The 16399-nt window shown below is 44.3% G+C and overlaps 1 protein-coding gene across 1 annotated transcript; it reads left to right on the top strand.

The window, feature by feature from the left end:
• Window positions 1-207: 207 nt before the first annotated feature.
• Window positions 208-9653, top strand: LOC124006090 (guanine nucleotide-binding protein-like 1). The gene is made up of 12 exons (XM_046315858.1): window positions 208-548; window positions 1458-1611; window positions 2091-2227; window positions 2507-2658; window positions 2966-3037; window positions 3324-3516; window positions 3667-3771; window positions 4104-4286; window positions 4489-4667; window positions 5059-5260; window positions 5469-5609; window positions 7364-9653. The coding sequence occupies exons 1-12, from the start codon at window positions 476-478 to the stop codon at window positions 7624-7626; spliced, it is 1854 nt and encodes a 617-aa protein (XP_046171814.1). The 5' UTR covers window positions 208-475; the 3' UTR covers window positions 7627-9653.
• Window positions 9654-16399: the final 6746 nt, after the last annotated feature.

A 16399-nucleotide genomic window follows, 5' to 3' on the forward strand; every position in this document is an offset into this window, starting at 1 on the left:
CATTTGAATATGACAGCTGTAGACGTAAATTTGCCCTAATGCATGTAAGGACTTGACAGTGTTGATTGCCTGTGTCACGTAAACGCTTCATTCATTGATCTGCTGTAGTGTGATGTGTCACGCAAATAACGCGTGTGTCGTGAGTAATAATAGTTGAATCGGAGGTTTACTATACCATTCTTTAAATGTTTTTTTTCCCGAGCAATATTAACTTGCCATGTCTTGTCAGACAAGGATTCAAAAGCATAACATTTAGATTGTTTAAGAAAATAAGTAAATATAAACTGTATAATATGTTTTACCATTGAAGGGTTTTTCAACTTAGTCAACATTTTTTTCTGCAGTGCCGGATGGCGTCGGGTGGGTGAAAAGTGTAGGAGTCGAGAAACTTCATGATAGTAAATAACGACGTTACTGTATTTCTGCCTTAGCTAACACAAACCCAAACTACGAAACTGTCATTTTTCATTCAAACATGCCTCGGAAAAAGCCATTCAGCACCAAACAGAAGAAGAAACAGATGCAAGTGAAACGGGAAAGAAAGAGAGGTAACGTGAGCTGCAATGACAGCATTTTCGGCACGCACACTTTCTAACGTTAGCTAGCATCGCTTTTCATTTGACTAACTTGTAACGTTACGCGGAGAGTTGAGTAACTTGGCTAGTTAGTGCTGCTGTTACTAAAAGCAGACAGCTATGTCAAGTTGCCCGATATATTTGTACGAATTAGCTACAATTAAAGAATAGCGACTCGTTATTTTTTGCCATAACATGCATATCTTATGTATTTGGGTCTTTCTAGCAAACGTTAGCTACCTTGCTTGCTAGCTAGTACCTTGGAGGTGACGACGTTACAGAGCTAGCAATGTGTGTGACCTTATCGCTCAATTGTATTGCTGGCGTCATTCATTGTCATTGATGGGGCTGAAGTGGGAAAGTATTGATGCACAGAAATCAGCATCACTGTACTACACTGGTATTGTTTTCACTTTGTGTAAGCTCTACTGCGCAGACTCGCTATCAAATTATGTAATAGGATAGCTAAGCTATCCCAAATTGAGGGTATAACAAAAGGTGTTGGAGATCACATACCTACACTCTACAGCTAGTAATGAAAATATATTTATTATGAAAACATCCACTGTCGATTTATTACATAAGGTTAGTATTGATACGATTACTAAATGTATAGATGGCTATGTGTTATGCAATGTAGATAGCATATATGTAAAAGTATATGCCCTCGATTCTAAAGTAGAACGTTGTGGTCTTTGTTTGGTACCAAGTGCTGACATAGAGGCTAGTTTTCATTCTGTCCTCTGTGTGTTTGTGTCCCAAATAGTGCCCTATCCCCTATATATAGTGCACAACAAAAAGTTGTGCCCTATATAGGGAATACGGTGCCATTTGGGAAGGATTCAATGTAACTCTCTGATTATGATGACCTCTCCGCCTCAGGTGAGCCAGGCTCAGGGCCCAGCAGCCGTAATGCCAGTGTGGAGCGGGGGATGGACAGGGAGAGACAGTCGGACACCTCAGATAGCGAAACCACAGATGTCAGGAGGATAAACCAGCAGCCCGGCATCAGGGAGGGCAGATACGATCCCAATAGGTGAGTTACCAATACATTAGCATAGGTAATACTTAGCTCTGGTCCAGGGGATCACACGTGGCTTACTGATGTAGACGCAGAGCAAGCCACACGTAACACCCGGGACCAGCGCTAATGTAATACTGTACTTCACCTGCTATGAAACCAAACACAAAGACGGGTGTGTTATTGCTGGGCTTGAACAAAAGGGTTAATGGAAAGATTAATTAGAGCTATGTCTATAGATATTAAAAGTAAGAGGCCGAAAGAGACAAAATAATTAAATGAGAACATGTTACTGTAGGAATCCGGAACCATGAGCAAACAACTTTGACAGAGGTCAATGGTAAATTACAAAAACTGCTTTTGTCAGAACACCCACATCACACACACCTGATATTCATGACTCTGCACACAGATGCTTTTGTGTCCTTCACACACTCGCCCTGCCCAATTTCCCCCTTCTATACACAGCTATACTCATCTCTCTGTCCATTCAGGTTCCGTCTGCACTTTGAGAAGGAGAGCAGAGAGGAGGTGGAGAGGAGGAAGAAGCTTGCCAGAGAGAAGGTTCTGGACCAGATGTTAGACAAAGACCTGGAGGTTGACATCAGCGACATCTACCCCACAGAGAAAGGTCAGCGCTCCTTGACCCTGAGCCTCACAACAACCTCTTAATGCTGTTAAATAAAGGTCTCAAATGGCACCCTATTCCTTATTTAGTACGCTCATTTTGACCTAAGCTATATGTGCTCTGGTCGAAGTAGTACACTATAGGGTGTGATTTGGTACGTGACCTGTACCCTGAGCCTCTCAATGCTGTTAAATAAAGACCCGCTCTAGTGGGAATTTTGACATGGTCTTTTCACTTTGTGTCAATGCTTGACGTATCTGTGCCACTGACCTCCAATCTCAGGTCTTGAGTTTCCGAGGCGACCTCCGTGGAACTATGGGATGAATCGTGAGGAGCTGCTGAGGAAAGAAGAGAAGTCATACCGGGAATATCTGAATGACCTGCACTCCAGAAACCCACCTGGATCCCTCAGCCACTTTGAGCACAACCTGGAGGTGAGGAAACAATATATTCAGAACCCCTTTATACACCCTTTATAAATGCTCTTCAGGGAGGTGGTAGTCTTGAGGTTAGTGACCGGTTAGTTACGGGGGGACGTATTGTGTCAGCAGAAAGGTCCATTTTGATGGATAAATAAAGAGCTATTCATTCTACAATATTCCATAAACTTGAATGAATCATTTAAAAACCACCTCTTTCTCTGACACTGAGCAAAACCTAGGGTAGGTAAAACCTATATACTCTTCATATAACTTAACACTTTATACTCCCCCTCTTCATCTCTCGCCCTCTTTCTCTCAGACGTGGAGACAGTTGTGGAGAGTGTTGGAGATGTCCGATGTGATCCTGCTCATCGTGGACATCAGGCACCCGGTGGATCATCTCTTTAAAACTCCTCCTACTGTCATTATCTGCTGCTAGTCATGTACCATAGTATCAATATCAACTTACTACTGTCACCATGATAATGTAATTAATAGTCACTATTATGGTGTCATTATGCGTTGAACCATATGGTGAATTGCATACATAGAGTATCCACCAGGTGGAGCCACAGACAGAGTGAGTTATACATGGTCAGTACCAGTCTATAAGTCGTTTGCCAGACCGAGCATGCATGTCTTAATGAATGTGTTCCTGGTGTGTCCCTCCCATGCAGGTGCTGCAGTTTCCCCCAGCGCTGTACCACTACATCACTGGGGAGCTGCAGAAGCAGGTGGTGGTGGTGCTGAACAAAGCTGACCTGTGTCCCCCTCCCCTGGTGCTGGCCTGGACACACTACCTCCAGACACAGTTCCCCCACCTCCACTGTGTCTGTTTCACATCACACCCCGGCCAGTCATACAGCACAGGTGGGTGGGAGTGAGTGAGGGTGGTTGTGCTGATGCGAAAGTGATAAACAAATCGAGGGACAATGATGAGAGCTGATTGGTGATGTTGAACTGTGTACTTGATCACCAGATGAACCTTTTCACTGTCTGTATCTGTCTCTGTGACTCTAGTGCTTCAGAAGAAGAGGATGAGAAAAAAGGGTACATGTGGGTGGGGACATGCTGGAGGCCCCACCCACATCCTGAAGGCGTGTCAGGAAATCACAGCAGGAAAAGGTGAAAGGGACACACCCACCTGGGTGGATTAGTACCTATTTCACACATGTATTGCTAACCATGCAAGTCTGTAATTACTTAATGCTTTGGCCAGTTACTTTCCATAGTATAGCTAATTACTGTTGAATGAAGGATTGATGTCTTCGTACAAAGATCTGTGGGTTCAGGGTTGCAAGGGTATATCATAGAAGAACCAACACTGAATGGAAGTAGTCTTAAAATAGGCTGAAGACAAGTACGGCTGCTTCCTGATTATCCACTTTTTTCCAGAAGTGTGCAGAATGAGTGGCTGTAGGGAGTGTTCACCATTGTTACCCCCCACCCCGTTGTAGTGGACTTGTCCAGCTGGGAGAAGAAGATCCAGAGAGATGCGGTTGCTATGGGACCAGAGGGAGAGCAGTCAGAGGAGGGGGCGGACTCTGTGCTAGTGGAGCACCAGAGTGATGTTGCCATGGAGATGAGCAGCCCCTCCCAGGAGCTGTATAAAGATGGCGTACTCACGCTGGGCTGTATAGGTGAGCAGCCATGTTGGAAGCTTGCTTTCCTACCTCCCAATCAGTAATCTGTTGTCACTGATTAGTAACTTGATAAATGAATGTGCTTGCTTGTGTACTTTAAAGCTTTGTTCCCCCACCAGCCCCCTCTGGCATTCTGAAATGTCTACTACAAAGGGAATATGAATATATGTATAATGTCCCTCTCTCCTTCCCTCCCTAGGCTTCCCTAACGTGGGGAAGTCATCAGTATTGAACAGTCTGGTAGGTAGGAAGGTGGTGAGTGTGTCTCGAACCCCCGGCCACACCAAATACTTCCAGACCTACTACCTCACACCCACTGTCAAACTGTGCGACTGCCCTGGACTGGTCTTCCCTTCACTAGTCAACAAACAACTACAGGTAACTGAGAGGAGGGAGTGGGTAGGGTGTAAGTGTGTATGTTTGTGTGTGTACTATGTCCTCCCATTCCCTTAGAATCCCAGGTCAAATCACTTTTTGGTGACAGCCTGTGAAGGAAATGTCTTGGAGAATAAATTATATTCCCTCTGACCATTTGAAGGCTGTACCACTGTACCAATCCGTACCACGTTTAAGTCTCAACTACTGAGGAGAGCTTTGTGTATAAAAGCAATCATTACCCGTCAAACCTTTTCAAACTTTTTCTCTACTTTTTTTTCATATCTCTCTTTCTCATCATGCTTTGCTCTTTCTAAACACATTTCCTCCATTCTTTTGTATCTACGCCTCTTCCTCCATCTCACCCTCCTCTTCTCTGCCCCTTTCTCCCTAGATCCTAGCTGGTATATACCCAGTGTCTCAGCTGCAGGAGCCCTACAGTTCTGTGGGTTATCTGTGTGAGCGGACCCCCTTCCTGTCGGTGCTCAAGCTCCGGCACCCCAGCGTGGAGGGCCCACAGCATGCACCCAAGGGGGGGGAGAAGGAAAGGGAACAGGGGCCCGAGCACAGCTGGACAGCCTGGGACGTGTGTGAGGGTAAGGACCACCTCCAGTCTGGATTCTAGAACCTCTGGTCCGGTTCTAAACTGTTGTCTGGATGTCAGGGAGACATTTGGAAAATTCTCAGGAACAGTTGAAATTATAATACAATAACAATTTATCGACTTTTGTTTTTCTCTCCCTACGTCTCTTTCTTGTTCTCTCTCTTCCCTCTTCTCTCTCTTTCTCCCTGTCTGTCTCACAGCCTGGGCAGAGAGGAGGGGCTATAAGACAGCGAAGGCAGCTCGTAACGACGTGTATCGGGCGGCTAACAGTCTGCTGCGGCTGGCCGTCGACGGCAGGCTGTGTCTGTGCCTCAGACCACCAGCATACAAAGATCAGAGAGGTTAGTATACAGGTTATACAACGATCAGAGAGGTTAGTATACAGGTCATACAACGATCAGAGAGGTCAGTATACAGGTCATACAACGATCAGAGAGGTTAGAATACAGGTCATACAACGATCAGAGAGGTTAGTATACAGGTCATACAACGATCAGAGAGGTTAGTATACAGGTCATACAACGATCAGAGAGGTTAGTATACAGGTCATACAACGATCAGAGAGGTTAGTATACAGGTCATACAACGATCAGAGAGGTTAGTATACAGGTCATACAACGATCAGAGAGGTTAGTATACAGGTCATACAACGATCAGAGAGGTTAGTATACAGGTCATACAACGATCAGAGAGGTTAGTATACAGGTCATACAACGATCAGAGAGGTTAGTATACAGGTCATACAACGATCAGAGAGGTTAGTATACAGGTCATACAACGATCAGAGAGGTTAGTATACAGGTCATACAACGATCAGAGAGGTTAGTATACAGGTCATACAACGATCAGAGAGGTCAGTATACAGGTCATACAACGATCAGAGAGGTTAGTATACAGGTCATACAACGATCAGAGAGGTTAGTATACAGGTCATACAACGATCAGAGAGATCAGTATACAGGTCATACAACGATCAGAGAGGTCAGTATACAGGTCATACAATGATCAGAGAGGTCAGTATACAGGTCATACAATGATCAGAGAGGTTAGTATACAGGTCATACAACGATCAGAGAGGTTAGTATACAGGTCATACAACGATCAGAGAGGTCAGTATACAGGTCATACAACGATCAGAGAGGTTAGAATACAGGTCATACAACGATCAGAGAGGTTAGTATACAGGTCATACAACGATCAGAGAGGTTAGTATACAGGTCATACAACGATCAGAGAGGTTAGTATACAGGTCATACAACGATCAGAGAGGTCAGTATACAGGTCATACAACGATCAGAGAGGTTAGTATACAGGTCATACAACGATCAGAGAGGTTAGTATACAGGTCATACAACGATCAGAGAGGTCAGTATACAGGTCATACAACGATCAGAGAGGTTAGTATACAGGTCATACAACGATCAGAGAGGTTAGTATACAGGTCATACAACGATCAGAGAGGTTAGTATACAGGTCATACAACGATCAGAGAGGTTAGTATACAGGTCATACAACGATCAGAGAGGTTAGTATACAGGTCATACAACGATCAGAGAGGTTAGTATACAGGTCATACAACGATCAGAGAGGTTAGTATACAGGTCATACAACGATCAGAGAGGTCAGTATACAGGTCATACAACGATCAGAGAGGTTAGTATACAGGTCATACAACGATCAGAGAGGTTAGTATACAGGTCATACAACGATCAGAGAGGTTAGTATACAGGTCATACAATGATCAGAGAGGTCAGTATACAGGTCATACAATGATCAGAGAGGTCAGTATACAGGTCATACAAGGATCAGAGAGGTTAGTATACAGGTCATACAATGATCAGAGAGGTCAGTATACAGGTCATACAATGATCAGAGAGGTCATGACAAACAGTGAGGCATCAGGCATATCACTATATCACTACTGTACAGACAACCAGAGACTCATATTTAAAAGGGCAGACAGACATGCAGGGGAAGGTCAAATCCCAGCAGGGGATCTATGTTCATGTTCATCTGGCTTTGTACAAAAAAACATGAAGAAAAGTGTTTTTGATTGATTGATTAATTATTCAGCTAATGGATTTGCGCTACACAGAGCAGTGGGAGTCCCACCCAGACCTGGCAGAGATCATCGCTCTACAGGGACGGAGGGAAGAGGAGGGGGCAGGAGAGAGGGATGAGGAGGAGGAGGGAGAGTCCAGCTCTGAGCCGGAGGAGGAGAGGGATAGGGATGCTGATGATGATGGTGATGATGATGAAGATGAAGGGTTTGGACACCCGGCAGTGAAGGAGAGGAAGGGGCCAACCAGCCTCACAGTCAATATGTTCGATGTCCTCCGGGAAAACGAGTGCGAGTGAGGAAGAAAGAATGAATTAAAAAACAATGTGCTTGATCTCTCCCTCTACACTCACTGCACTTTCATTCCATTTTCCTTTCCTTGACTTGCATTCCTTTAACATTCTGACTCAACTCTTCTTTCCTCTACTCTCTCTCTCCCCAACCCCTCCCTCTCCCAGAGGTTACTAAAAGCACTCTGATATTGTATCAAACATGTTCATTTCTCCATGCTGTGCCTCTGCTCTGCTTGTTCAACCATGCAGCTGTACTTAGACTGCATTTAGACAGGCAGCCCAATTCTGATCTTTTTTTCTACTAATTGTTCTTTTGCCTAATCACATCCTGTCTAATCTTTATCACAGCTGATTGGTTAAAAGGCCAATTGGTGAAGAAAAGATCAGAATTGGCCTGCCTGTCTAAACTATTGTAGGATTACATTTGGTTTGGTTTTTATCATTTTCCTGCATGTAGGATTTGACTATTATTATTTCCCTTAAAGCTGGTAGGGGTATTGTGGTGTATTAATCATTGATTTGACTATTATTATTTCCCTTAAAGCTGGTAGGGGTATTGTGGTGTATTAATCATTGATTTGACTATTATTATTTCCCTTAAAGCTGGTAGGGGTATTGTGGTGTATTAATCATTGATTTGACTATTATTATTTCCCTTAAAGCTGGTAGGGGTATTGTGGTGTATTAATCATTGATTTGACTATTATTATTTCCCTTAAAGCTGGTAGGGGTATTGTGGTGTATTAATCATTGATTTGACTATTATTATTTCCCTTAAAGCTGGTAGGGGTATTGTGGTGTATTAATCATTGATTTGACTATTATTATTTCCCTTAAAGCTGGTAGGGGTATTGTGGTGTATTAATCATTGATTGGTTTTCAATCTGTTTATTGATAAGTGGCCTCACAGCTGAGATGCCAAATGTCAGATAAGCTCATTAAACCCTAGAAATGGAATGGCTTGAACTGTGACAAGGTTATGGATTCCACCTGATGTTGACAGTCACACAGTCTAAATGGGGATTAGACAGTGATGATGATGTCATCGACATGGGACTACTATTTGGCTGCCAGTGCAGATTTATGACATCACTGTCTAATCCTGGTTGATTTAACTGTATACCACGGTATGATAGTACTTCGGTAGGGTGGTGATGTGTGGAATTCAGCATTCCATGCTGCTTTCAGTGGTAATAATCATTGTTGACCCCATTTTATATGGTTCTACCCAATTCAGTGTTATATTTTAGATTCTACTAGGGGCAGTGTTCTTCAATCCTGGTGCAGGAGACTCAGTATTGGACTGAAACAAAAGCCTACGCACCTTGTGGGTCCCCAGGACCAGGCTTGAAAACATCTGATTGAGTTTAAAGACATGTTGTTGTGGACTATACATGTAGTGTTTGAACTACTACAGAAGAAAACTGTCAGAATTTGCTGTTACAGAGAGCCACTCACGTGCAGCACTGTATCATGCAACGCTGAGTGACTGACTCACTTGAGAGAGAGTTTGCCCACCAAAAAGCACTCTGATGTTCTGCGATAGTATCACATGGTTCCATAGCAGCCAATATTGAACAATACAGTAACGGTCCTGTTAATGATCCTAAATTATGCCAGCTATGCAAACCAGCTGAGTAGCAAGAATTTAGGACGAGAGTCTTAAATACTGGAAGAATGGAATGACATTAATGTTGGGTAAACTTCCATCTCTATGGCTCTGTTCTAATGTTACAATCTGTCAGGGCTGGATTCTAGTGTGCTGTTGCCTACTGTTGTTCCTCATTGTTCCTGTTCTAATGTTACAATCTGTCAGGGCTGGATTCTAGTGTGCTGTTGCCTACTGTTGTTCCTCATTGTTCCTGTTCTACTCTTACAATCTGTCAGGGCTGGATTCTAGTGTGCTGTTGCCTACTGTTGTTCCTCATTGTTCCTGTTCTAATGTTACAATCTGTCAGGGCTGGATTCTAGTGTGCTGTTGCCTACTGTTGTTCCTCATTGTTCCTGTTCTACTCTTACAATCTGTCAGGGCTGGGATCTGGATTCCTATTGTTCAATCTGTCAGTGCTGGATTCTAGTGTGCTGTTGCCTACTGTTGTTCCTCATTGTTCCTGTTCTACTCTTACAATCTGTCAGGGCTGGATTCTAGTGTGCTGTTGCCTACTGTTGTTCCTCATTGTTCCTGTTCTACTGTTACAATCTGTCAGGGCTGGATTCTAGTGTGCTGTTGCCTACTGTTGTTCCTCATTGTTCCTGTTCTACTCTTACAATCTGTCAGGGCTGGATTCTAGTGTGCTGTTGCCTACTGTTGTTCCTCATTGTTCCTGTTCTAATGTTACAATCTGTCAGGGCTGGATTCTAGTATGCTGTTGCCTACTGTTGTTCCTCATTGTTCCTGTTCTACTCTTACAATCTGTCAGGGCTGGATTCTAGTGTGCTGTTGCCTACTGTTGTTCCTCATTGTTCCTGTTCTACTCTCACAATCTGTCAGGGCTGGATTATAGTGTGCTGTTGCCTACTGTTGTTCCTCGTTGTTCCTGTTCTACTCTTACAATCTGTCAGGGCTGGATTCTAGTGTGCTGTTGCCTACTGTTGTTCCTCATTGTTCCTGTTCTACTGTTACAATCTGTCAGGGCTGGATTCTAGTGTGCTGTTGCCTACTGTTGTTCCTCATTGTTCCTGTTCTACTGTTACAATCTGTCAGGGCTGGATTCTAGTGTGCTGTTGCCTACTGTTGTTCCTCATTGTTCCTGTTCTACTGTTACAATCTGTCAGGGCTGGATTCTAGTGTGCTGTTGCCTACTGTTGTTCCTCATTGTTCCTGTTCTACTGTTACAATCTGTCAGGGCTGGATTCTAGTGTGCTGTTGCCTACTGTTGTTCCTCATTGTTCCTGTTCTACTGTTACAATCTGTCAGGGCTGGATTCTAGTGTGCTGTTGCCTACTGTTGTTCCTCATTGTTCCTGTTCTACTGTTACAATCTGTCAGGGCTGGATTATAGTGTGCTGTTGCCTACTGTTGTTCCTCATTGTTCCTGTTCTACTGTTACAATCTGTCAGGGCTGGATTATAGTGTGCTGTTGCCTACTGTTGTTCCTCATTGTTCCTGTTTTACTGTTACAATCTGTCAGGGCTGGATTCTAGTGTGCTGTTGCCTACTGTTGTTCCTCATTGTTCCTGTTTTACTGTTACAATCTGTCAGGGCTGGATTATAGTGTGCTGTTGCCTACTGTTGTTCCTCATTGTTCCTGTTCTACTCTTACAATCTGTCAGGGCTGGATTCTAGTGTGCTGTTGCCTACTGTTGTTCGTCATTGTTCCTGTTCTACTGTTACAATCTGTCAGGGCTGGATTCTAGTGTGCTGTTGCCTACTGTTGTTCATCATTGTTCCTGTTCTACGGTATTACATGTCACTCTGAGGGAACACTACTGCACAGTGCTATGTTACCATGTAACAACATGCACTGTTCTGGTCTATACCAATGGCACACTTAGAAATATACACACTAGGGCCATTAGTTTTTCCTGTCTGTGTGACTGATCAGGAAAAACTCTGGGCCGTAGTGTGTCTAAGCAACAACTAGGGACCCAGCCGAGTTTTTCCTACCCACGTGACCAGGAAAAACTCCTGTCCCTAATAGACACCACTCTGGTTTCCGATATAGAGATAGATGTGTTAATGCTCTTTGTTTGAATGATTTAAACAGACTTGTACGTGAGTGTTTGGATTGTGTATTTGCTGCATTCTTTATTTCATTCCTGGTATGACAATGAACTGGACTGCTCTCTGCAATAAAGATAATCCATGGAACAAGGTCTGTCTGTCTTTTTATGCTCTTTCTTCATATAGGATTTACTTTAGCAATCTGGGATTGGTGTATATAATTTTTTTTACTTTTTTTGTTTAGAATTTGTTTGTTTGTCAAATGTCTGCCCTGCTAGAACTGCCCCAGTCAACTGTATGTGCTGTTATTACGAAGTGGAAACATCTAGGAGCAACAATGGCTCAGCAGCGAAGTGATAGGCCACACAAGCTCACAGAACAGGACCGCAGAGTGCTGAAGCGTGTATTGGGTAAAAATGGTCTGTCCTCGGTGGCAACACTCACTACCGAGTTCCAAACTGCCTCTGGGAGCAACATTAGCACAATAACTGTTCGTCGGAAGCTTCATGAAATAGGTTTCCGTGGCAAGCAGCTGCACACAAGCCTAAGATTATCATGCGTCGGCTGGAGTGGTGTAAAGCTTGCTCCCATTGGACTCTGGAGCAGTGGAAACATGTTCTCTGGAGTGAGTAATCCCGGTTCACCATCTGGCAGTTTGACGGACAAATCTGGATTTGGCAGATGCCAGGAGAATGCTACCTGCCCCAATGCATAGTGCCAACTAAAGTTTGGTGGATGAGGAATAATGGTCTGGGGCTGATTTTAATGGAAAATCTTAAAGTTACAGTTTACAATTACATTGTAGACGATTATGTGCACAAAGCGAGGTCCATACAGAAATGGTTTGTCGAGATCGGCGTGGAAGAACTTGACTGGCCTGCACAGAGCCCTGACCTCAACTCCATTGAACACTTTTGGGATGAATTGGAACGCCGACTGCGAGCCAGGCCTAATCGCCCAACATCAGTGCCCAACCTCACTAATGCTCTTGTGACTGAATGGAAGCAAGTCCCCACAGCAATGTTCCCACATCTAGTGGAAAGCCTTCCCAGAATTGTGGAGGCTGCTATGGCAGCAAAGGGGAGACTAACTCAATTTTAATGGCCATTATATTGGAATAAGATGTTCGACAAGCAAGTGTCCACATACTTTTCATATCAAATCAAATTTATTTATATAGCCCTTCGTACATCAGCTGATATCTCAAAGTGCTGTACAGAAACCCAGCCTAAAACCCCAAACAGCAAGCAATGCAGGTGTAGAAGCACAGCGGCTAGGAAAAACTCCCTAGAAAGGCCAAAACCTAGGAAGAAACCTAGAGAGGAACCAGGCTATGTGGGGTGGCCAGTCCTCTTCTGGCTGTGCCGGGTGGAGATTATAACAGAACATGGCCAAGATGTTCAAATGTTCATAAATGACCAGCATGGTCAACTAATAATAATCACAGGCAGAACAGTTAAAACTGGAGCAGCAGCACGGCCAGGTGGACTGGGGACAGCAAGGAGTCATCATGTCAGGTAGTCCTGAGGCATGGTCCTACTGCTCAGGGTCCTCCGAGAGAAAGAGAGAAATAGAGAATTAGAGAGAGCATACTTAAATTCACAAAGGACACCGGATAGGACAGGAGAAGTACTCCAGATATAACAAACTGACCCTAGCCCCCCGACACATAAACTACTGCAGCATAAATACTGGAGGCTGAGACAGGAGGGGTCAGGAGACACTGTGGCCCCATCCGATGACACCCCCGGACAAGGCCAAACAGGCAGGATATAACCCCACCCACTTTGCCAAAGCACAGCCCACACACTACTAGAGGGACAAAAAAAGGATACAAGCACATTATTCCATCGGTCATTACCCCACCTTTAACAAAATGAGGCTCAAGATTCTGACAAGAAACAAGGTGCTCACTTTGTCCTGAGTGGTTACAGTAGACCAGTGCAGATGAAGAAGAGGGCACAACCCAAGGGGGGGGGGGCATCAACCCAGACAGGAAGATCACATCAGTGACTCAACCCACTCAAGTGACGCACCCCTCCTAGCGACGGTATGAAAGAGCCCTAGTAAAGCCAGGGACTCAGCCCCTGTAATAGGGTTAGAGGCAGAGAATCCCAGTGGAAAGAGGGGAACCGGCCAGGCAGAGACAGCAAGGGCGGTTCGTTGCTCCAGAGCCTTTCCGTTCACCTTCATACTACTGGGCCAGACTACACTCAATCATATGACCTACTGAAGAGATGAATCTTCAGTAAAGACTTAAAGGTTGAGACCGAGTTTGCGACTCTCACATGGGTAGGCAGACCATTCCATAAAAATGGAGCTCTATAGGAGAAAGCCCTGCCTCCAGCTGTTTGCTTAGAAATTAGGAGGCCTGCGTCTTGTGACCGTAGCGTACGTGTAGGTATGTACGGCAGGACCAAATCAGAGAGATAGGTAGGAGCAAGCCCATGTAATGCTTTGTAGGTTAGCAGTAAAACCTTGAAATCAGCCCTTGCCTTAACAGGAAGCCAGTGTAGGGAGGCTACCACTGGTGTAATATGATCAAATTTTTGGGTTCTAGTCAGGATTCTAGCAGCCGTATTTAGCACTAACTGAAGTTTATTTAGTGCTTTATCCGGGTAGCCGGAAAGTAGAGCATTGCAGTAGTCTAACCTAGAAGTGACAAAAGCATGAATTAATTTTTCTGCATCATTTTTGGACAGAAAGTTTCTGATTTTTGCAATGTTACGTAGATGGAAAAAAAGCTGTCCTTAAAACTGCCTGCCTGTGTGTGTGTGTGTGTGTGTGTGTGTGTGTGTGTGTGTGTGTGTGTGTGTGTGTGTGTGTGTGTGTGTGTGTGTGTGTGTGTGTGTGTGTGTGTGTGTGTGTGTGTGTGTGTGTGTGTGTGTGTGTGTGTGTGTTTTCATAGTCCACATACTTTACATAGTGTATTATTGTACCATGATATTACACTATCGGGATTCGGTATAGAATGTGTGGTATCACGTCCTGACTCATGCACTCTCTGATTGTCCAAATTGTCAATGGTCAGATCGTCTTTAGGATGTATATTTATATTAATCTCAGAGGAAATAGATTAGAAATTGTCATTACTCAACGTTATTGCAAGGATTACCAATTTAATTCAGCCGCAGGATGATTTTCAAATAATTACAAATCATTTGTAGACGACAAATTGACCCTAAGAAGCCCAAACATATATTTCACTAAAACATCATTTCAAACCTTGCTTACAGTTGTATACGATCACACATGTATCTCTCTATTTTGCGTGGGAATACTGGGGAACAGACTTCCAAAAATGTAAATCACTTGGAGCTGATTTCCTGGTGTTTTTACAATCCTTTAGGTTCAACGATAAAAAAAATAATAATAATAATAATTCAGAGAAAACTTGGGGGGCCAAATAAGCCACCTCCGGGCCAAATTCAGCCACCAGCTGTGGGACCCTATGTAGGCTCTCATGTTGAAGCAGACAGTCATCTTCTGAATCATCCTCCACACTCTCATCATAGACGCCCATACCGTCTCTCTCCAAATGGTACCCTATTCCCTATATAGTAGTGCACTATACAGTGTGTGTATCTGAGTGCATTAGTTATCTATTTCATCACTGTTCATTTCCTTCCCTCCAGTGGGTTAATACCACAGATGATCTGGAATGGTTTCCCAAACTATTAACCGCCTGATTTCCAGGGATCAACCTGTATGGTAGCAATTATACCGTCACATAGAAAAGCATGAGATTTACTATTGCATGACACCATAAATATAAAAACTGTTAATTAAATTCTGGTGTGTCAAAAGAATTTACTGCCAGCAGTATGTGTTGGTCGTGCCAGTAATGCCCATGTGGTTTGAGTTACAGTTCAGTTTTTCAGGGAGGCTCACTGTGGAACTCTTTTCTCATGATGTAATCAGTGCCTTAACCCCCTTCCCCTTCCTATCCTGACACACACACACACGCACGCACGCACGCGCACGCACGCACGCACGCACGCACGCACGCACGCACGCACGCACGCACGCACACACACACACACACACACACACACACACACACACACACACACACACACACACACACACACACACACACACACACACACACACACACACACACACACACACACACTGACAATTACAGACATAGACACACACATGCACACTTCCTACCCTGGCACAAACTCCCTCTCCATGTGCCCCCTCAACTAGCCTAATGCCTAATGTGTGTGAGACCAGATGGTAATGAATAGGTTTCGAATGAGAGGCGGAAAATTAACAAACCACAGAAACGGTGTTAAGCCTGGTAGACACTGTCCCCTGAAGCTGAGAGTACAGGTGTTATAATGGGCCCTTATTCTGGCTACTTACTGGGGAAACAGAATAGAGAGGACCCCATAAGCCCAAACTCAACACCCAAAGTGAACCTTATTACTACAGCACTTACTTGTTCCCCAGGCTAGCATTGGGAGGAAGCATCTTGTGAACAAGATTTCTACAACACCAACTGTGGGACCAAAATACCCAGCTGGCATGTACACCTGTATGGTCACTAGAGGGCTTTCAAGCCTTGCAGCACCATTGATGTCTGGAGTTGTTACTGGTCAGGTTCTGCTGGCCTATTGTGCACAGGGTTTTCATTGGTGGTGTTAATAGTAAGTATGTGCAGTATGTGCTACATGATATCACACACATGGTTGGTTTTTATCACCTATGCATAGGTGTGTCATGGACTATTGAGTATCTCGCTCTCTCTCCCTCTCACACACATACACACATACACATACAATTGTACACACACAGAAGCGCACACTCAACCACTCACTCTCTACTTGTTACCACACATTCTATACCGCATCCCGATGGTGTAATGTCATGGTACAATAATACACTATGTAAAGTATGTGGACTATGAAAACACACACACACAAAGGCAGGCAGGCAGGCAGACGGACGGACGGACGGACGGACGGACGGACGGACGGACGGACGGACGGACGGACGGACGGACAGACAGACAGACACCTCCCGTATATGATTTACTACCAGGCAGTTGTCTCCAGCCTACTTCCGAGTGGTGCGTCGTTGTGGGGGTCAGGGCAGCCTCAGCCGG

Source organism: Oncorhynchus gorbuscha, linkage group LG19 (genome assembly GCF_021184085.1).
Source record: "Oncorhynchus gorbuscha isolate QuinsamMale2020 ecotype Even-year linkage group LG19, OgorEven_v1.0, whole genome shotgun sequence".
NCBI classification, from domain to species: Eukaryota; Metazoa; Chordata; class Actinopteri; order Salmoniformes; family Salmonidae; genus Oncorhynchus; species Oncorhynchus gorbuscha.

Bases quoted from the DNA above. Each gene is read 5' to 3' on its own strand.
- LOC124006090 (XM_046315858.1), top strand. From the start codon at position 476: ATGCCTCGGAAAAAGCCATTCAGCACCAAACAGAAGAAGAAACAGATG. The intron at 549-1,457 runs GTAACGTGAGCT...TCTCCGCCTCAG, and splicing joins GAAACGGGAAAGAAAGAGAG to GTGAGCCAGGCTCAGGGCCC. The intron at 5,610-7,363 runs GTTAGTATACAG...TGCGCTACACAG, and splicing joins AGCATACAAAGATCAGAGAG to AGCAGTGGGAGTCCCACCCA.